The sequence below is a fragment of the Myxocyprinus asiaticus genome, chromosome 16 (genome assembly GCF_019703515.2).
Source record: "Myxocyprinus asiaticus isolate MX2 ecotype Aquarium Trade chromosome 16, UBuf_Myxa_2, whole genome shotgun sequence".
Classification (NCBI taxonomy): Eukaryota; Metazoa; Chordata; class Actinopteri; order Cypriniformes; family Catostomidae; genus Myxocyprinus; species Myxocyprinus asiaticus.
Window position 1 is genome coordinate 28,169,637 of NC_059359.1, and position 21,171 is coordinate 28,190,807.

The 21,171-nt window shown below is 38.3% G+C and overlaps 1 protein-coding gene, 1 long non-coding RNA gene and 1 pseudogene across 7 annotated transcripts; 1 reads left to right on the plus strand and 2 right to left on the minus strand.

Moving 5' to 3' along the window:
* Positions 1 to 23: 23 nt before the first annotated feature.
* Positions 24 to 9,753, minus strand: LOC127453968 (nectin-4-like). 6 transcript variants are annotated; one of them, XM_051720833.1, is made up of 10 exons: positions 8,791 to 9,225; positions 8,397 to 8,555; positions 5,930 to 6,256; positions 5,786 to 5,829; positions 5,098 to 5,170; positions 3,383 to 3,754; positions 3,170 to 3,278; positions 2,467 to 2,507; positions 2,201 to 2,232; positions 34 to 1,988 (listed from the first exon to the last, which is right to left on the minus strand). In XM_051720833.1, the coding sequence occupies exons 5-10, from the start codon at positions 5,153 to 5,155 to the stop codon at positions 1,791 to 1,793; spliced, it is 810 nt and encodes a 269-aa protein (XP_051576793.1). In that variant the 5' UTR covers positions 5,156 to 5,170; positions 5,786 to 5,829; positions 5,930 to 6,256; positions 8,397 to 8,555; positions 8,791 to 9,225; the 3' UTR covers positions 34 to 1,790. The 6 variants fall into 6 exon arrangements, with proteins under 6 accessions (XP_051576797.1, XP_051576793.1, XP_051576796.1 ...); XM_051720836.1 differs by lacking the exons at positions 8,397 to 8,555; positions 8,791 to 9,225 and adding an exon at positions 9,716 to 9,753; XM_051720834.1 differs by having other exon boundaries at positions 5,786 to 6,256.
* Positions 9,754 to 10,893: 1,140 nt separating this feature from the next.
* On the minus strand, positions 10,894 to 14,703 carry LOC127453787 (uncharacterized protein K02A2.6-like; annotated as a pseudogene).
* Positions 14,704 to 14,881: 178 nt separating this feature from the next.
* Positions 14,882 to 18,745, plus strand: LOC127453977 (uncharacterized). The gene is made up of 4 exons (XR_007899479.1): positions 14,882 to 14,927; positions 15,093 to 15,264; positions 18,475 to 18,526; positions 18,603 to 18,745. It is a non-coding gene; the product is annotated as an uncharacterized LOC127453977 (long non-coding RNA).
* The last annotated feature ends 2,426 nt before the right edge of the window (positions 18,746 to 21,171 follow it).

Below are 21,171 nucleotides of genomic sequence, written 5' to 3' on the forward strand. Positions count from 1 at the left end.
GAGAGATTAAAAGAGAGAGGGATGAAGGACGAAGCAAAGTGGGGAGAGTAAAAGTGTCATGGTTTTGTAATGTTTGTCCTTATACATAATCATGAATTTGAATCTTTTCCTTTTTCCTCTTTTTCTTTTGGTTAGTCAATATTAATGTGATGTGTCATATTAATTAATCACATTTCAGATTTTATTTTGTAGTACTATTGAACTACGTGCTATACTATCCTACAAAGGCAATGTACAGTTATTTGGTTTTTGAGTTGAATCTTTCAATTTTCACAATGTTTTTTTTTCTTTCTGAATCTTAGCATAGTTTGGCCAAACCCATCTGTAACAGGACAGATCATAGACCAAGAGACCCGATTTCGGTCATAGCTCAGTTTTGACTAAATGTGTAGTTATTGCGTTATGCCTTTGCATGACACTATAACACTCCTGAACAAAAAAATAAATAACCTTAAAAATGCAATGGTAAAGGTCTAAGAGAAAAATGTCTGCTTTTGCCAACCCACAACTAAAGATTTATCAGTGCTACCACTGCGAAGCTCAACAGATCGCACAGGGATGCTAAACTTCCCCCTGATTCTGGTCTTCAGGCAGCACAGAGACTCTCTCTCTCTCTCTCTCCCATTGGCTGCATTCTGTCTGTGATCAGAGCCAAATGGTGGCATAGATTCTCCTTCCCCTCTCAGACTGAACTCTCTCTATAGTCAAACACAGGAAGTAGCACAGAGACGCTCTCTTTTGGATGTCATTCTCTTAATGATACCAGAAAGATCAGAGCCAGAGAGCAACAGAACGTGAGCACACTTTAATGGAGGACAGTGAAGCATTGTGAAATACACAAACTTGTTACTGAAAAAGATATTCTAAACAGATATTCGTACTTTTCTGTACTATACTTATTTTTGAATTCACTGTCTGTGTAATTTAATTACAGGATTGTGTTGACTGATTTGGAAATTAAAAATAGAGCTACTTTATTGATACTGAGGAGATGAACTCTGACTAAAATGTATGTTACTGATAATGAGGAGCTGTGCATTCATTAAAACTTGGACTTTGATCTGTCTAAATCAAACTGGCATTTCATAGAACTTCATGTAAGCAGCGCTGTACACCACACGTAAACCGACACACACAGAAATATATATATCTTCATATCTGCATCCTCATGAGATCAGTGTTTTTAGAATCAGAAATTTTAAAATCAGAATCAGATTCAGCATAAAGTTTATACTTATACACACACAATACAGATTTGCAGGTGTTTCAAAAGGGCATCATAACTTCCTCTTTTTAATTTTTATATTTCTATACAAATTTATGTTGTATTAAATATTTGTTTATTCACACTAATATTACATTATCATTTTCATTTCTTCCATGCAGTTTTTTTTATTTTTTTATTTTTTACCATAAACAAATAAGCTGTGAACAGAATAATTTTTCCATTTTCTCCAGACAATTTTGACATTCAAAATTAAAATCAAAGTTTAGTTTGAAAAAGCAAGCACAGAAAAAAGAAAAAGAAAAAAGAATACTAAGGAATGAGTGTTCACTATTCAACTCCTATGTCTCTTGTCTGGTTTCTATAACAAGAAATTGTCAAGAGGATTACATAGACAGCACACACAGAAATGTGTTGCTGAAGTCATCATGCCTAAAGCCTAAAGTCTACCACTGTTAAGAGAACAAACAAGCTTTATTCCCAAACATTGAGTATAGCTAATGGGCCGTTTTGGCAGGCTAATCATTAGAAACACAAAACAAATGATCTGAATTTGTAATGAACATCAGTCTTTTTTCACCTGTGCATACACAGATTCCTGCTCTGCTGTGTGGTCACCAAAAGCCTGTTGATTGGCTAAGCCTCGCAGAGATGATGATCCAGAACGACTGGAGAAAACTGCTGCATATTCCACATCAGCCTTTGACAAGTTTTTATTGACTCTGCCTGGTTTGAGTATTGTGACATCAGCGTATATGACATCCTAATACAGGTAAAAGGGTGTTGAGCAGTGAACAAAAAATGCATTTGGGTTTCATTCATTTTCAAGAGCCATTGTCTATTTGATTTTATCAAATACTATTTGACTTGTTTATGAGCTTCTGGTTCAATTACATCTCTCACTAAAGAATTAAGACTTGATTTCGACTTCCTACTGTTAAAGTGAGATGTGTTAATCTTAGCAGAACATCTCACCTGTTGTGGAACATCAGGCCTCTGAGTCATGTCTAGTGAAGAGGTAAAGTACTGGTAAATTCACAGCATTAAACAAGGTTTAACAGAATGCTCTCAGAGAGGACAAATTGAGGCAGAAATGAATGAATGAATGACTTAAAAAAGTGAGTCACTTAAAAATTATAGCACAATGTGGACATTCCTGATTCAAATGTTATTTTTAAACATAAGAATACTTGAATGGAACATTTTCTCTTGGATAAAAGTTAGAAATGTGTTGTACTCACAATAAGCAGAACTGGTGCTGTAGCCGGTATTGCCAGCTCTTCTGTCATTTGTACAGTAGGAACATAAAAAGAGAAATGTATAAAGTGTTGTTGCTAACTATTAATAACTACTGCTGAATACTGATACTGAACTTAATGTGAATCTTAATGTGATTTTGTATTTTTGTAAATTACTGTAAATTTGTAAATTGCTTATATTTAATTAAACTTCATGTTGTTCAAAACCAGTATGACTTAAGTTTTTTTCTGTGGAAAACAAAAGCAAAAAATGTGAAGACTGTACTGATTGCTTTTTTCTATGAATGGGGACTGGAGCTTTCAAAGGACACATACGTGAACGAATTTTGGCTTGTTTCTCAACCAAAGCTATCATATGGCTTCATATTATTTCAAATATAGTGCATAACTCATACGTTCTACTTTCATGATAATTTTATGGTGCTTTTGCATTCATTTTGAAACTTGAAAGCTCCGTTTTTGTTAACAATACAGTTTTCAGAATTTCTTCTTTTGAGTTTCATGGAAGAAATAAAGTCAAACAGGTTTGGAACAACATTAGAGTGAGTAAATAATGACAGAAATTACATTTTTGGGTGAACTATCCCTTTAATATTGACTACTGATATGGCATTTTCATTAGTTCCAGGTTTGACACTGCAACACTGCAATTAAATAGTAATTAAACTGTGTTTTAGTCATGTACCGTCTCTTGATCAGGAATAAATATCCCACAAAAGCTGGAATCATAATGATTAGCATTACAACAGTCACAATTCCAGCGACCTCAGAGGTAGACAGCACAGGAGGCTTACCTGTGGACATATACAATAATCAAGAGTTAATAATAATAATAATAATAATTATAATTATAATAATGGCTTCTTTTGACTACATTTGAATGAACTGCCTTACGTACCTTCTATGACTTTAAGAGTGGTTTCTCCTTTATAACTCCCACTAGGGAAGATTGCATATTCACAGCTATAAACTCCCTGATCAGACTTTTTCACATCTTTGATGATGATGGAAGCCAGAAAGGAGATCAGAGAGGAGTTTTTACTGAAGCTGACTCTGTCTTTCAGGAATGTTTCGTGGATATGGATGCCAAGTGTTGGACTAAGGATGATGATTTTCAGAGATGTGCTTTCACTGGACTGATTTCTCAAGGTCCACTCAACTTGTGATAGTTTATCTTCTGGGTCTCCATTATAGCTGCATGGCAGTGTGACATCATGACCCTGGTACCCAACAACCTCAGGAACAGTATGAATTCTCTGACCTTGCAGTACTGAATATTAGAGATTTCAAACAGAAATCAATCCTCTAAATTTGCCTAATCGTTCATCTGTCCAAATAGGAATTTTCTTATGGTAATAGAAAAAGTGACTGCACAGATATAGTTAACCTGCACAATGAAACATGCTGTTACCTTGTTACCTAGTGTATGTTGAACGCCTTACATACATTTATTTATTATCAGTTAAATGGCAACACTTTACAACAAGGTTTTTATTTGTTAACATTAGTAAATGCATTAGGTATCATGTACTAAAAATTAACAGTAATATTTTACAGCAATTATTAGTCTTGATTTATCAAACTTCTTTTTCCTTGTTTGTTTAAATGTAAATTTATAGTGCATTAACTAATGTTAATGAATACAACTTTTAATTTAAAAAAAAAAATGTATTAGTAGAAATAAACATTAACCAATATTAATACATGCTGTAAAAGTATTCCTCATTGTTAGATCATGTTAATTATTGTGTTCACTAATGCAAATGAATACAACCTTACTATAAAGTGTTACAATTCACACATAATTTGTAGTTTTCATTTATCATTCGAAGTGAGGTATTGTCAATTATCTAAAAAAAAAAAAAAAAAAAAAAGAAATAAATTTGTTACAAATCCATGACAGAGTGGATAATTTATACAAATCGATAGTAAAAGAACAGCATGTAGTTATTTGATTATAGATTTCTACATCATCAAAATGGCTTTCAAAGTAATTTCAAACAGTATGAGTTTCATCAAGATAAGTGGAAGGAAACACAGTCAAAGGAAATAGGAGCCAAAATAAAGAGACTAGTTGCTAATTTATTTCAGTGCTAAATTTCACTTGAGATTAAATGGGATACGTTTACTAAAAATGGAACAAAAACGTTTCCTGATTAATTGCAGTTTAAATATCAGGAGACAATAAATGTAATAGTCATTAATACTGTAATGACCACAAAGGTCTTTGCAAATATTTTAATTTACCTGATTTCATTGTCGTGGAAGTGGTCAAGATGTAGTATCTCCATGAACACATGGAAACCCACTTAAAATGAGAATTCTCTTTTTAAACATAAGACTTAGAATATACTGTAAATTCCCTGCATTTGTTTGGTGTGTTTATTTAAATGAAAACTGGTTGGTCAATTAAAAAGGAATTTGTAGCCTAATGTTGCAAAATTTCAGTCATTAATTTGTGAGGCTATTTTCGCACTTTGACTAAACAGCAAAATGTCCCATGTTTGCATAGTTCACCCAATGAGGAAACCAAAAGAAAATTGCTACTCTGTCAGCATATCGATTTCATTCTTTGATCTTAAAATGTGCAGAGAGCATTAAATAGTCACTTACCAGTTAACACTGTGCTGTGATACAGCATCAAAAAAATTATCACATTATGCGAGTCCATTAAAAGCTATTCATTCTAAAAACAAAACAAAAAACAAACACACAATGGCATTAGCTTTGCTAACACAACTCTATTCTCTTAGATAAACAGACATTTGAAAACTGAAAAACTGTTCAAACACATAAAGGCCAGTTACAGCCAAACCAAAACTTGCGTTTACCTCTCCACAGCCTTGACAATTAGCATATAAAAGCAGAAATGTTGAGAGTCATATTTCCTTGTAGCTGCATTTGTATACTGGTGAAAAAAAAGGTTCTGTGGTTTTGGCTTGTGACACTCTGTGCTGCTCAGTTTTCCTTTAGTAAGCATTAACATTTAATTACACTGAAAAAAGTGATAACATGCCATTGTTACCTTGAGCTATTTTTTTTTAACCATCTAACCCTTAAAAAGTAGTTTTGTTGGTGTAAACTAAAGTATTCATGTTGATTCAGTGATTTTAAAGAATCTCAGTCAAATTTGTTCATTTAGACATTCCCACATGAAGCACATTTTTTAGGTAAATGTTTTTTTCAGTGTACATCAAAACGACATAAGGAGAAAACTGCCAAATGTACATGGATTCATCAATAAATTGGTTTTAATTTTTGAAAATTAAAGTTTAGATTCAATTTCTGTGTAGACACCCACCTTAAAGTCATGGCTTCCAAAAAGCTGTTGAGCTTTTTGTTGTCCTGTTAAAAAGATACAAAATATTTAACATATAACAGTGTATATTGTAATTCTGTTTTTAGTCAAGTCATATTTATTTGTATAGCACTTTTCACAATACACCTTGTTTTTATCCATCCTGAATTAACTGTGAAAATGCAGCGTCCTTTGTTATTTGGCTGATGAAGGCTTTAGTTGGCAATTAATTTATTGTCTATGTATTCCATTTTAAGAGTGTAGTCCATCCTTTGACCAAGGTGATGCAGGCAGTGGCCATTGAAGTATCCCATGTTTAATGGTTGGAGTTGGCAGCATTTCATTCTCTGTGAAATCCATCATAGACTGAAGTGATGGCTGGCTTGCACAGGCTGCAGTAAGTCATTATCACTCAGCGACACGCAGTGCTGGGAGCTGGACATCAGGTAGGACCAGAGCTGGATCTGGGAGGCTCTGGATATGTATCCCAATGATGAAACAGGGAAACAAATAGAATAATATTAGCATAGATGCCATTCACTTTATAGGTGCTTCCGGTTCTGGCAGACCTGACTAATGCAGCATAACTTTGAGCTGATGGATAAATTAGTTAAAGTACTGTTACATCCCAAAACATTTTGTGTGAGTAGAGTAAAAGATCCTGTCCTAAGATCCTGTCCTTAAAAATTTAAAAATGAGTAGTGGGTACGGAGTACTGAATTGCGAAAGCTATGCCCCCCTTATAATAAACACTGTATGCTGCAATTTCAAAATGTTGCACATTGTACATACTGTAATTTTGTTCGTCAAAGAATGAAAAATATAGGTATCCTCCAACAATTTTCTTTCTCACTGCCAACTTTAAAAATACATCACTTATCTACATGTATCTGATTATGAAAACATAACAGGGTGATATGATTACAGAGATGAGAAGATGAAAAGGGTATTTTCAATACACCGATTACCATTTTAAATTGTAATGTATGAAACAAATACATTAAAATCAGTTTATGTGTAGGGTCTAAATTGCTGTTAATGCCAAGTTATTGTGTTGCGTATAAAACATTGAAAATGCTAAAAAAAGCTGTCACAAAGTCTGTCACTTGGCATTTCATGTCCCTAACAATAGAGGGGGTATAGAGTAGGGCAAGGCAAAGTTTTTTGGTACAGGCCAGGGGCCACATCGGGCTTCAAGTAGTACATTGGGGGGTCACTTTTTATTCCTTCTGAGATACAATGTTCTGCATTGATTTAGTTCTTGTATCTTTTAAGCCCAGAAATAGTTAAGGTTACATTCTAATCTAATGCATGATGCACAATTTTCTGAAGTGTATTTGTGACTGGTGGAATTACAGCCTTTTGTCTGTCAGACCCACGACGAGCCTCTCTCTCACCATCTCATCGTGCAAATCTCTGTATCCACAGTGCTCTGCTAGACAATGCAGTTCCATTATAAAGTGATCCACAGACTCACCCACTTCTTGCTGCCGCTGATTAAATTTAGCCCTCTCAAAAATAACATTTCTGCGAGCTACAACGTGATCATTCAGTCTGTTCTTTACAACTTCATAGTCACTCGCTCCTTCAGGACTTAAATGCAGGGAAGTTAGTATGTCTTCTGCTTCCTCGCCCATCATGTAGATCAAGGCATTCACTTGATTTTCATCCACCTGCGTCTCCAATCCTGACGCAATACAAAATATTTCTAAACGTTTTATCCATTTCGACCAGTCCTCCGCTTTAAACGTGAATCTTTCCGGCGGAGAAACTTGAAACTGTTTCATGATGGTGCCGCTAACTTGTCCAGTCAACACCTCCCGCTGACAGAACTGAAGCTGTCATTTCTGTACTTCTGAAAACATGTTCTGTTGTTTAATAGTTACAACAATAACCTTTCTAATGGAGGACAACGCGACAGCCAGCCATAACATCTAATAACTTTTATTCATTAACATTAGTGCCATAACACACTCAATATGTGTTCCACACATTTCCTATGCATTCTAATACTACCGTATAGAACCTAATACTACACTAAAGACCTACTAGACAGTGGTCTATTTGGTTACATCATGTACACTTCAAGTCTGACATTTTGATACAAATCCATTTTTTTGTACCACTGTTTACGTTCACTTTAGACATAACTGACTATGTTTACATTAATACCTTGCCAAAACAGGCATTTTGGCAGAATTCTTAAGTGTATTTGACTGTTAAGGTGCATATGTTCTTTAGCGCGAGCACACGCATGTAAAGTGCAGTGCAAATACATATGGCTCATGTCAATCAGCAAACAGTGCATGCCTACAGAAGTGAGAGTATATAAAAAATATTTTAGATTTTATCAAGATCAACCAGTGGTTGTCTAACTATTGCAATCAATGTAATGCGCACACTTGGTCTAGAAGTAGAACATATAGAAAATAACTCCAAAGTTGATCACATAGAGGATTTTTTCCAGATTAATTTAGATAAAGTTTTAATCGCACAGCACTATTGCTAACATTACACAAATCTCTCACAACAACCCAATAATATCAGTAATAGATAGCTTTACAGGCTATATTATAGATACAGAGAATCTAGTTAGAAGAAATCTGAAATTTACCTTTGTTAAAATTGACCTTTTGTGGATTTTAGGAGGATCAGGACTAAGCTGAACACTATTTCCATCCTAGGAGAAGAGGTGGAGTTGGTGGCAGAGTTGGAGCCAGGATAATTTACCCGAGGGGGCATTTTCAATTTCGAAGGGGGTAGATTTGCCAGTCTGAAAGGCAGAGCTAGTCTTGGCATTGATAGATATGCACTTGCATAAGCTCGAATGATACATCACCAAACGTTCAAAATAAACAAAATCTATTAAAATGAAAAAACTTTCACAGTTACAATTTCTTGTATGCTCATTTTCTCACTTTCCTAATAATTAATCATTTACAAATAAGCACGATGCAAATGTTAATTAAAAAGTCATCTGTAAATAAAATTCTAAGAGAACTATCAACCTTATTCCTGGGGGTCTTACTGGGGAAACGTCCTGTAGCATTCGCTAATGTAGGCAGCGGTCATTTAGACCTCGTTTTCAGCTGGTATTAGGATGTGATTTGGATGATCCGATGACAAGTGATCACCACTATATACAGGTGTAAATGGGGTGCAAAACCTTTTGTGATCGAATCATAAAAAAAAAAAACATATACGGAGGTAGTCAAAAACGCATTTGAAACGCTGTAAACACCGTCCGGGATGCAGCGAAGCGCCAGTCCTTATCTGTCAATCAACCACTGTGCTAAAACAAGAGTTTAAACTGTTCATGACTCTGGTGACACATGGCTTTAAAAGGAAATAACTGTCCAATCGAAAAAATTGAAAAAGAGCTTACATATACACTACCGGTCAAAAGTTTTGAAACACTTGACTGAAATGTTTCTCATGATCTTAAAAATCTTTTGATCTGAAGTCGTATGCTTAAATGTTTGAAATTAGTTTTGTAGACAAAAATATATTTGTGCCACCATATTAATTTATTTCATTATAAAACAAAAATTGTATTAAAAATTTGATTTGATGACTTGGACCAAATAATAAAGAAAAGTGGTCAATAATTGCCCAACATAGATGGGAACTCCTTCAATACTGTTTAAAAAGCATCCCAGGCTGATACCTCAAGAAGTTGGTTGAGAAAATGTCAAGAGTACATGTCTGCAAATTCTAGGCAAAGGGTGACTACTTTGAAGATGCTAAAATATAACACAGTTTTGATTTATTTTGGATTGTTTAGTCACAACATAATTTCCATAGTTCCATTTATGTTATTCCATAGTTTTGATGACTTTACTATTATTCTAATATGTGAAGAAAAAAAAATTATAATAAAGAATGAGTGTTTCAAAACTTTTGACTGGTAGTGTACATGTACGAGATCTTTACGGATCTTCTTCTTCTTTAGGTGTCTTTGTGCCCAACAGTATCCAGCTGCAGACCCGCAGCACCAGAACGGAAGTGAAGGGCGGAGTTATTGACAACAAGATAAAAATGGCGGAGAGCACGGTGAGTTGTTTGTAATGTTTTTGCCATTATATGATGAATAATTATCATATATATTAAGCGTTTATCTGCAAAATACTGAATCTGTGCATGGCTTTATCATCTTATTGAAGCTTGAATTTGTTGTCATGCTTTACTGTACAGAAAAACATTTCTGCGGACTGTTCGGTTACATTTCGGATCGCGTGTTGTAAATGGGCCTTGCGATGAAGTTTTGATGACGTTTTATTATTTATGAATATTGTTATGTCTGCATCAATATGCTAGTATAACACTGATTATATGCATTTTCTTCAAGGAACAGACGCAACACCACAGGAATGGGGAAACAACTTGTTCTTCCTTTATTGCTTTTCAGCATCAGCCCAACAACATGCAGCCTGGAGCGCCCTCCAGTGGCAACAGGTAAGGATGAATTAACCCAAAAATATCACAGTTTCTCCCCTCTTAATCAAATTCCCATAAATCCAAACGTATAGAAACACATAGAATTCAACTTAAAAGTATGGCAATAACGTGATCAATTAATGTAACTAAACACTATTAGTTGGTGTCACTCCAAATGAATGCAAACTCAGTTATGAGGTATACAACACAGATCAAACATTATATGTATATATATTATTTTTCTTTTTTTCTTTTTGAATTACCCAAACCTTAAATGTCCCCACTCAAAAACATTTTATAAATTAAATCTGTTAGGTGGTTTGCGGACCCAAACGGGAAACCTCCTTACACTTTGAGAAGATGTAATGGATGATTCCGAGAGCTTTGTTTCACATTGGTCTGAAGCACACATATTTGGTTCACTGACCGGCAAAGACAATTCCTGTCCAGCATTGTCTGGTGTCTGCGATGGAATGTCCACTGATTGAGGTAATTCGGTGGCTTTGGAAATTTCAGGATGACAGTCTAACATCTGATCCGCAAGTCTTTTCCAGAGTTGCGAATTTCCCACCTCTACAGTATAGGACACTGGTCCTGTCTGAGAGGAAACAGTACCGGTTTTCCACTTTTCCTCTCCGCGCCGATAATCCCGGACCAGCACTGAGTCACCAACATCAAACTCTGTGTTTAGAATGAACAGACCGGTAAGAGCACTGGGCCCTTTGTGCCTGATCAACAGCATTAGTCACACTAGGTTTCAGTAAGTCCAAGCGTGTTCGCAATTTGCGATGTAAGAACAGCATAGCAGGGGTTTCTCTTGTTGTGCAGTGTGAGATATTTCTGTACTGTAGTAAGAAGGCATCCAGTCTCTGTTGCAATGATATTGGCTCTTTGGAGGATTTCAGAGAATGTTTAAATATCTGCACAAAGAGCTCCACCAGACCATTTGTGGCAGGGTGGAATGGGGCAGAGCACACGTTTCACACCATTAGCTTTTAGAAAAGAGCCAAAGTCATCTGACGTAAATTGTGGGCCATTGTCGCTTACCAGAGTTTCAGGTATGCCATAACGACTGAATAAGCCTCTCAGTACTTGAATGGTCTTAGACGATGTTGTGGAATCCATCCATTTTGAGTCAGCATCGACAACCACCAGGAACATCCGCCCCTCAAATGGATGAGCAAAGCCAATATGAATACGTTGCCAAGGAGCACCAGGCCATGGCCAACGATGTAAAGGAGAGAGACAGGGAGATTTTTGGTTTTGCTGGCATGACAAGCAGGTCTTGGATTTCTCTTCAATTTGCGAGTCAGTACTGGGTCACCAGATGTAGCTGCGTGCTAGAGCTTTCATTTTCACTACACCCGGGTGTCCCGCATGCAGATTCTCTAAGATTCTTTGTCTAAGGTTGGGTGGAACAATAACTCGCTGTCCCCACATTAAACAGTCCTGCATTAAAGAGAGTTCCCCTTTTCGGATGAGGAATGGTGTCAATGCATTATCGGAGTCCTTGGTGGATGGAAACCGCCCTGAGGACACCATCTCCACCACACGAGAAAGAATAGGGTCTGCTCTGGTTTCTTTGCGAATGTCTGCACTACACACCGGTAGAGCTTCCACATGGTTAGTGAGGTAAGCCTCCACTGAATCCTTTTTGTCCTTGTGCAACACAGGCAATGGAAAAAGGGATAGTCCATCAGCATTTCCATGGTTGTTGGCACTTCTATACTGGATCGTGTAATTGTGTGCTGCAAGTAAAAGAGCCCACCTCTGGAGTCTCGCAGCAGCCATGGATGGAGTGGCTTTACTAGGGCTGAGGATGGTAGTAAGTGGACGGTGGTCGGTCAGTAAGGTAAAATGGCGTCCTTAAAGGTATGAAATTTTCTGACTCCAAAAATGATTCTTAGTGCTTCACATTGTAACTGGGCATAGTTTTGCTCAGACTTGCTCAAAGTTCGAGACGCGAACGCTATCGGTCTCTGCTGACTGTCAGGCATCACATGGGAAAGCACAGCTCCTACCCTGTAAGGTGAAGCATCACAAACCAAACGAACTGGGAGTCTTTGATCATAGTGAGTAAGTACACTCCAGGTCAACAACTGAGCTTTGGCCTCCTGGAAAGATTTCTCGCACTCTGGAGACCAGTTCCATTTTATGTCTTTATGCAACATTGCATTTAATGGATGAAGAATTGTAACCAGGTTTGGAACAAATCTTGCATAATAATTTACCAGTCCCAGAAAAGATCGAAGCTGGTGTCTCTGCAATAGCACGCAGCTTGTCTGGGGACTTGTGGAGCCCTGCTGCGTCAATCACATGTCCCAGATACTCCGGTGAACTCTCGAAAAACTCATTTTTCTCCGGTTATCACGCGAAGGCCAAACTTCTCCAGCCTACTCAGTACCGCCTCCAGGTTTGTCAAATGATGAGCATCATCTTTTCCTGTGACCAGAATATCATCCAGGAAACAATGGATGCACGGTAGCCCATGAAGTACTTGCTCCATCACTCTTTGGAATATGGATGGTGCCGATGTTATTCCAAAGGGTAATCTATTATACGAAAACATGCCCTTCTGAGTAGTTATTGTGAGGTATTTTCGGGAGTTCTCATTAACTGGCACTTGCAGGTAAGCGTGTGAGAGATCTAGTTTGCTAAATCGCTGCCCTCTGGCCAGTGAAGCAAATAAATCCTCAATCCGTGGTAACGGATAATGTTCCACACAAAGTGCTGGATTTACGGTTATTTTGAAGTCTCCACAAATTCTCCCGTTGCCACCCTTCTTGACTACTGGCACGATTGGGGTTGCCCATTCAATGAACTGAACAGGTGAAATAATTCCTTGTTTCAACAGGCGGTCTGACTCCGCTTCCACCTGAGGTCTGATTGCATATGACACAACACGTGCTTGGAAGAATTTTGGCTGTTGTCCTGGTTTCAGATTTAAGGTAGCTTCAAATCTTCAAAAAACATTCATTGAATGTTCCTAAGTCATCACTGAATACTTTTGCATATTTTTTTTAGGAGAGAGTCCAGAGTCTCTTCATTTGTCTGGTGTACTGCTCTCACAGTTTTGATTTCACGGCAGTTAAGTCGAATTCTGCGAAGCCATTCTCGTCCAAAAAGTGGCACTGCATCACCTTTTACTACATACAGGGGTAGTCGAACGTTTTGCATTACATTTACATTTATTCCTTTGGCAGACGCTTTTATCCAAAGCGACTTACAAGAGAGGAAAACATAAGCAAATCATCTTAGGAGACAGTGGTATAAGAAGTGCTGTATTACAAAGTATCACTAGCATCATAATAGTATTCAAAATGGAATAAAGTGCAACAGAAATTTTTTTTGTTTTTTTTTGTTTGTTTGTTCAATTTAACGTGCACTTTGATGACACCCTCTGGAGAAATCACTTCGCCCGTGTATGTCTTGAGGACAATACTTGTGTGGCACAATTGAATATGGCTCAGCTTATCTCCGTACAGTTCACTTGAAATGAGAGAAACCGCTGCTCCCGTATCCACTTCCACGTCTATCGGCAGCCCTTCAATTTTAGGTTTCACTTTCATCACTGATGACATTGAACTAGTTGAGTTTTGCATTTTACTCACTCGTAAAGTATCATCAAGTACCGCAGTCACTTTGTGCAGTGTCAACTCAGCATCAGTATCTGAGGTTGTGTCATCATCACTTCTTTCTATATTAACATCCACCTTATGAATTTGCCTTTTCTTCATCTGGTCCTTATTTTTCATGAATTTCCCCTTGACTGCTGTTTTGGGTACTTTGCCACCCATTTTCTTACTTTTACACATCCGTGAAATGTGGCCTCTCCTGCCACAATTGTGACACTGTTGTTCCTTATAGAAACACTCGCTTTCAATGTGGTTGGACTTCCCACACCGGTAACATTTCTCTCTGGACGACGCTGATGATAGGGACTTTGCATTAATTTCAGTGAGTTACTCAGGTGCTGTGATTCCCTAGACACAGCTTTCATTGACATTGCTATGTCCACAGCCTTTTGGTACGTGAGAGCCGTTTCTGTCAACAACTTCCTTTGTATCGACTCGCTACTCAACCCGCACACAAATCTGTCTCGCAGCGCATCATTCAAATTATCGCCAAACTCAGTGTTCCGCTAATCTCTTTAACACAGCCACGTACTGAGCGATACTTTCACCCTCTGTTTGATGTCGTTTGTGAAATCGGAATCTCGACGCAATCACAATGGGCTTGGGGGTAAAATGTGCTTGCAGTGTGTTCACAATTTCATCATACTTCATAGCCCCAGGCTTAACCGGTGCAATGAGACTGCGTAAGAGTCCGTACGTTGATGCCCCCACGACACTGAGAAACACTAATACTCTTTTCTCATCACTGATGCCGTTTGCCTCCACAAAATGCTCAAATCGCTCTACATACATGGACCATTGTTTCCTCGCTTCGTCGAATGCTTCGACATGTCCGATGATCGCAGTCATTCTGTACGCATTATCGCCAGCTTAATAATGGCAGTGGGAACTTTGCTTGTCGCCAATTTATGTTATGTCTGCATCAATATGCTAGTATAACACTGATTATATGCATTTTCTTCTAGGAACAGACACAACACCACAAGAATGGAGAAAACAACTTGTTCTTCCTTTATTGGTTGTCAGCGTCAGCACAACAACATGCAGCCTGGAGCACCCTCCAGTGGCAACAGGTAAGGGTGAATTAACCCCAAAACATCACAAATATAAATAGTTTGTTCCACTTTCTTCTGTTATATGCATTGTTTGTGAGTTAATGTTACCTTACCATTGAGTTTTTTAATCACATTTGTCAAAGTTGAGATAATTGTGTGGTGCTTTTTTTTAATCTCTTGTAGAGACATATAATGATTCAGAGAGGTGACGCATTACCTCAGCTGCAACAGTGCAACAAGTGTTGCAGCAATTACCACTGCCCTTTTTGCTTGGCCAGAGTGTTTAAGCCAGCCAAACTGGTCAAATTAAAAAGTCATCTTCAAAGCCACTTCAACAAGGCAGCTGTACATGGAGGTATGAATATCAGAATCAGCTTTATCGCCAAGTATGCTTACACATACAAGGAATTTGTCTTGGTGACAGGAGCTTCCAGTGTACAACAATACAAAAACAGCAGCAAGACATAGATAATAATAAAAAAAATAAAAAAAATAGTTATACACATACGTACATACACACAGACACGCATACACACGTATGTAGTGCAATCTAATAAAAATCTGTTATCTGTTATGTACAGTGCAAATGTTTTTTTTTCTTCTGATGTCTAATTTCATAGCTGAACCAAACCAGACAGTTATTGAAGTGCAGAGGACAGACTCAATGACCGCTGAGTAGAACTGTATCAGCAGCGCCTGTGGCAGGTTGAACTTCCTCAGCTGGCGAAGGAAGTACAACCTCTGCTGGGCCTTTTTCACAATGGAGTCAATGTGTGTCTCCCACTTCAGGTCCTGCGAGATGGTAGTGCCCAGGAACCTGAATGACTCCACTGCTGCCACAGTGCTGTTTGGAATGGTGGTGGTGGGGGGGGGGATCAGTGTTCGGGTGTTCCTCCTAAAGTCCACAATCATCTCCACCGTTTTGAGCGTGTTCAGCTCAAGGTTGTTTTGACTGCACCAGACAGCCATCTGTTCAACCTCCCTTCTGTATGCAGACTCATCATCATCTCGGATGAGGCCAATGACAGTGGTGTCATCTGCAAACTTCAGGAGCATGACAGAGGTGTCCTTGGTGATGCAATCATTGGTGTAGAAGGAGAAGAGTAGTGGGGAGAGCACACATCCCTGGGGAGCACCAGTGCTGATTGTACAGGTGCTGGAATTGAGTTTCCCATCTCACAAGCTGCTGCCTGTCTGTCAGAAAGCTGGTAATCCACTGACAGATAGACATGGGAACAGAGAGTTGGTGTAATTTATTCTGGAGTATAGCTGGGATGATGTTGAAAGCCGAACTGAAGTCCACAAAAAGGATCCTTGCATATGTCCCTGGTCTATCCAGATGTTGCAGGTCTGTCCAGATGTTGCAGGATATGATGCAATCCCATGTTGACTGCATCATCCACAGACCTGTTTGCTTGATAAGCAAATTGAAGGGGATCTAGAAAGGGTCCAGTGATGTTCTTCAGGTGGGCCAACACCAGTCTCTCAAATGATTTCATGACCACAGACGTCAGGGTGACAGGTCTGTAGTCATTAAGTCCTGTGATTTTTGGTTTCTTTGGGATGATAGTGGAATGTTTGAAGCAGCATGGGACTTCACACTGCTCCAGTGATCTATTGAAGATCTGTGTGAAGATGGGGGCCAGCTGGTTAGCACAGGATCGAAGACACACTAGTGAGACGCCATCTGGGCCTGAAGCTTTCCTCGTCTTTTGTTTCCAAAAGACGCAGCTCACATCATCTTCACAGATCTTAAGTGCAGGTTGAGTAGCAGGAGGGGGGAGGAGGGGGGTTGCAGGAGGTGTTGGTGTTTGTGTGAAGTGAAGGTCAGAGTGGGTGTGGGGTGTGAGATTGGGCCTTTCAAATCTGCAGAAGAATACATTCAGGTCGTCAGCCAGTTGTTGGTCCACCACACGGTTGGGGGTAGGAGTCCTGTAATTTGTGAGTTGTTTCATGCCACTCCACACTGATGCAGGGTCGTTAGCTGAAAACTTCTTTCTCAGCTTCTCAGAGTATCTTCTTTTAGCCACTCTGATTTCCTTGTTCAGTGTGTTCCAGGCCTGATTGTACAAGACTTTATCCCCACCTCTGTAAGCATCCTCTTTGGCCTGACGAAGCTGCCTGAGCTCTGCTGTAAACCACAGTGTCATTTTTGAACTTTAAATAAGTTTTAGTAGGAATGCACATATCCTCACAGAAACTAATATATGATGTAACAGTATCTGTGAGCTTATCCAGGTCTGTGGCTGCAGCCTCAAAAACACTACAATCCATGCAATCGAAGCAGGCTTGTAGTTCCTGCTCTGCTTCATTGGTCCATCTCTTTACAGTCCTTACTACTGGCTTGGTTGATTTTAATTTCTGCCTGTAGGTTGGAAGATGAACCATACAGTGATCAGAGAGTCCAAAAGCTGCTCTAAGGACAGAGCGATATGTATCCTTTATTGTTATGTAGCAATTATCCAGTATATTTCTGTCCCTGGTGGGGCATGTGATGTGCTGTTTGTATTTGGGCAGTTCACGTGTGAGATTTGCTTTGTTAAAATCCACAAGAATAATAATAACCAAGTCTGGGTATTGTTGTTCCGTGTCTGAGATTTGATCAGCCAGCTGTTGCAGCGCTGCATTCAAACACGCATCTGGCGCGATATACACACTCACCAGAATAAACGAGGAAAACTCCCGCTGCAAGTAGAAAGGCTTACAGTTAATAAAGAGCGCTTCCAAATTAGGACAGCACATCCTCTTTAATGTTGTTACATCTGTACACCAACTTTCACTGATGTAAAAGCATGTTCCACCGCCTCTAGTTTTCCCCGTTAACTCCGCGATGCGATCTGCTCTGAACAGCTGGAAGCCCGGCAGATGTAACGCGCTGTCTGGAATGGCTTCACTCAGCCAGGTTTCTGTGAAGCACAAGGCAGCAGAGGTTGAAAAGTCCTTGTTTCTGTGGGTGAGGAGATGTAGTTTGTCCGTTTTGTTAGGAAGAGAGTGGAGAGTCGCAAGATGAGTGCTCGGCAGCGTTGTTCGAAAGCCCCGCCGACGGAGTTTGACCAGTGCACTGGCTCGTCTTCCTCGCCTGCGTCTCCTGAACAACAAAGCTGTGCCTCCAACTAAAATGTCTAGCAAAACGTCTGAATATTCAAAAACCGGGAAAAGACTGACTGGTATAAGCTGTCGAATGTTCAGCAGTTCATCTCTGGTAAAACTGACTGGAAAAGATTACTAAACACAGGACAAACAAACAAAAATAACAGGAGTGCTCCACACCGAGGCTGCCATCTGTCATTTATAGCATAATATTTTATAAATATTAATACTGCATAATATTGCATTCAAGCTTTGCCATTCAGAGTGTGCCGTTCAAGAGTTTAAGAAGCTTGCTTAATGGTTACTTGCATGATGTTCTGATTTTGCATGCTGTGACAGTTGTTACAAGAAAGACCCAAATACTGGTGACTGCTGTGATTTTGCATAGATTCAGAGCTTCAAACTGTTTGTGCCGCACAATGTAACTTTGCATATTAAGAAATCTGTTTTTATTATTTGTGTATTTTTGTTGCAGTAAGATGACAGCAAAAATTGCTCCAGGCACATGGATGCTACTGAAAAACAAGGTTGGTTATAAAGAAGTCTGCTAAAGTTGGGACAAATGTCAAACCCTTACACTTAACCTCATGCTTCTTTTTTTAGGATGACCCCCAACAAATTGGTGGTGTGGACTGTGGAGTCTTCATGCTGATGGTGAACAAATTATGTTTTGATATAAATAAACCATTGGTGTGCTTCTTAGATTGTAGTTAAAGAAGGAACAAGGAAGCAATTTCTTATTTATGACATATACAGAGAGAATTTTCTTGATTTTTGTTGTTTTTCAGTATGCTCTACATCTTGTTTTGGGAGCACCCTTTGATTTTACATCTGTAAGTAATTACAGTTCAAGTACTTGACATTTATGATGTTGTAGCAGTTGATATTTCAAGATTTCCAAACATACGGATATGGTGGACTCTTATTCTTCTGGAGAACTTTGGGGTTTTCTCTGAAAGGTAGATACTGGACATAGCCTCCAGCCTACCACTTACACCCCCTTCCGACCAATTCTAAATTAACCAAGAAATGTATGTTACAGTAGAGAAACCCTTCAAGAGGCCCTACCAAGTGGAGAACAAGCAATGCTTAGCAGCAGTGAGGTATGTCTCAAATATAGACACATATTTATCAGTGTATATATATCTTTGCAAATATTACATTTATAATAAATATTAAAAATTACATTTTTCTTTAACATTCTCTAATGAAGGAGCTCCCAGTAATCCGACACATGACAGAAGCTGTGAAATGGCTCCATTCCAACAGACATCTGCTCAGGGGCCCAGTTGAAGAGCCCCTTTTCCTCGCAGTGGATGAAGAGGACAAGGAAAAGGCCCTCAACAATCTCCTGGAACAATCAGAAGCTTCCAAAGAGCCCTTCACATTTCATTTTGTGTTCAGGGATGATATGGATTTATTTTTGCAGGAATGTCATGGCAAAATGGGCCTAAGAGTGAATTGTTCATTTGAGGAATTTTAATTTAATTATTTGTTGTATAAAGTTTGATTGTTTCTTTTAAAATTATGTTGCTGTTTTTTTTTTAATTTTTTTTTTTATATAGAATAATAATAATAATAATAATAATAATAATAATAATATCTAGTTGTATTGTAGTTATATTTTTATTGAAATGTTTTAGTTTTCATATAGAAAAGTGCATGCTGCACATGTTCTTGGCTTTGGAATAAACGTTAATTTTGAATGTTGTGATTGAAGTATATTTCATATTAAATGCCCAAGTTTCTTTAAGCATTATTTCTAACATCACGAACAAGAAATAATACTCACATATACAATGAAACGGAAAACATTATACAATATTACACAAGATTAATGTTTTAAAATGCTTACTGTACTGTACCTTACTGTATCATTATAACTTATACATGTACGAACTGAAAAGTGGCCTTATTTAAAAGTATGACGTTTAAAGAAAATTACACTCTAAACCATAGGTGGCGTGGCTCCGTTAAGAACGTATGCTCCCCTCACTTCCGTTCTGTGGCTGCAGTTCTGGCGCTGCTGCTCTGAAACTGGTCTGCAGCTGGATATATCTCGCTTAAACACGCTGGCCGAGCAAAAAGGGCAGTGGTAATTGCTGCAACACTTGTTGCACTGTTGCAGCTGAGGTAATGTGTCACCTCTCTAAATCCTTATATGTCTCTACAAGAGATATATATATAAAAAAAGCACCACACAATTATCTCAACTTTGACAAATGCAATTAAAAAACTCAATGGTAAGGTAACATTAACTCACAAACAATGCATATAACAGAAGAAAGTGGAACAAACTATTTATATTCATAAATAATAAAACATCTTCAAAACTTAATCGCAAGGCCCATTTACAACACGCGATACGAAAAGTAACCGAACAGTCTGCAGAAAATAATTCTGTACAATAAAGCATGACAACAAATTCAAGCTTCAATAAGATGATAAAGCCATGCACAGATTCAGTATTTAGCAGATAAACACTTAACTTAATATATACGATAATTATTCACCACATAATGGCAAAAACATTACAAACAACTCACTGTGTTATCCGCCATGCTTATCTCGTTGTCAATAACTCCGCCCTTCACTTCCGTTCTGGCGCTGCTGTTCTGAAAGTGCTGGTGCTGCGGGTCTGCAGCTGGATACTATTGCATCTGTTGAGTGAAATACCAATGTTATACTGTAAAAATGCCCTGATTAAAAATATTGTGAAATGTTTTCTTGCTCTTTCTATGGTTTAATTAACTTTAGTTTAACATTTATACTTTGATGAGACTGTGAGACATTGAATTTTGTTAACCACAGCCTTTGCTGCACGTTTGACTTCTCTTTTAGATTTTTTCTTTCAGGACACACTCATGATTATTTCGAATGATTTTGTAAAGCACCATCAAAACCATGCGCACCATCGGGCCATTCAAACACATCAATTCAGAGCGAGCAATGTCATAGTAGACATTTCAGCATTTTCACGAAACACATCAAATCGCCGCTTTGGAAACAGATCATCAAACATTCAATCAGGACCTAAACAAACGGTGGATGCCGCTAAACTGTTTCCAAACATCTGAAAATACATCAAGCACAAAGTCACAACCAATGGCCTAGCGCCTCCGCTGCAGTGAGTATTTCCAAAGCGGCTGTTCTGCACAGGTGTTTTAACCCC

Coding starts and splice junctions, on each gene's coding strand:
- LOC127453968 (XM_051720836.1), bottom strand. CDS start 5,155: ATGGACTCGCATAATGTGATAATTTTTTTGATGCTGTATCACAGCACA. Junction 2,508..3,169: donor TTATTCCTGATCAAGAGACG/GTACATGACTAA, acceptor TACAAATGACAG/AAGAGCTGGCAATACCGGCT. Junction 2,233..2,466: donor CAGCACCAGTTCTGCTTATT/GTGAGTACAACA, acceptor CCTCTTCACTAG/ACATGACTCAGAGGCCTGAT.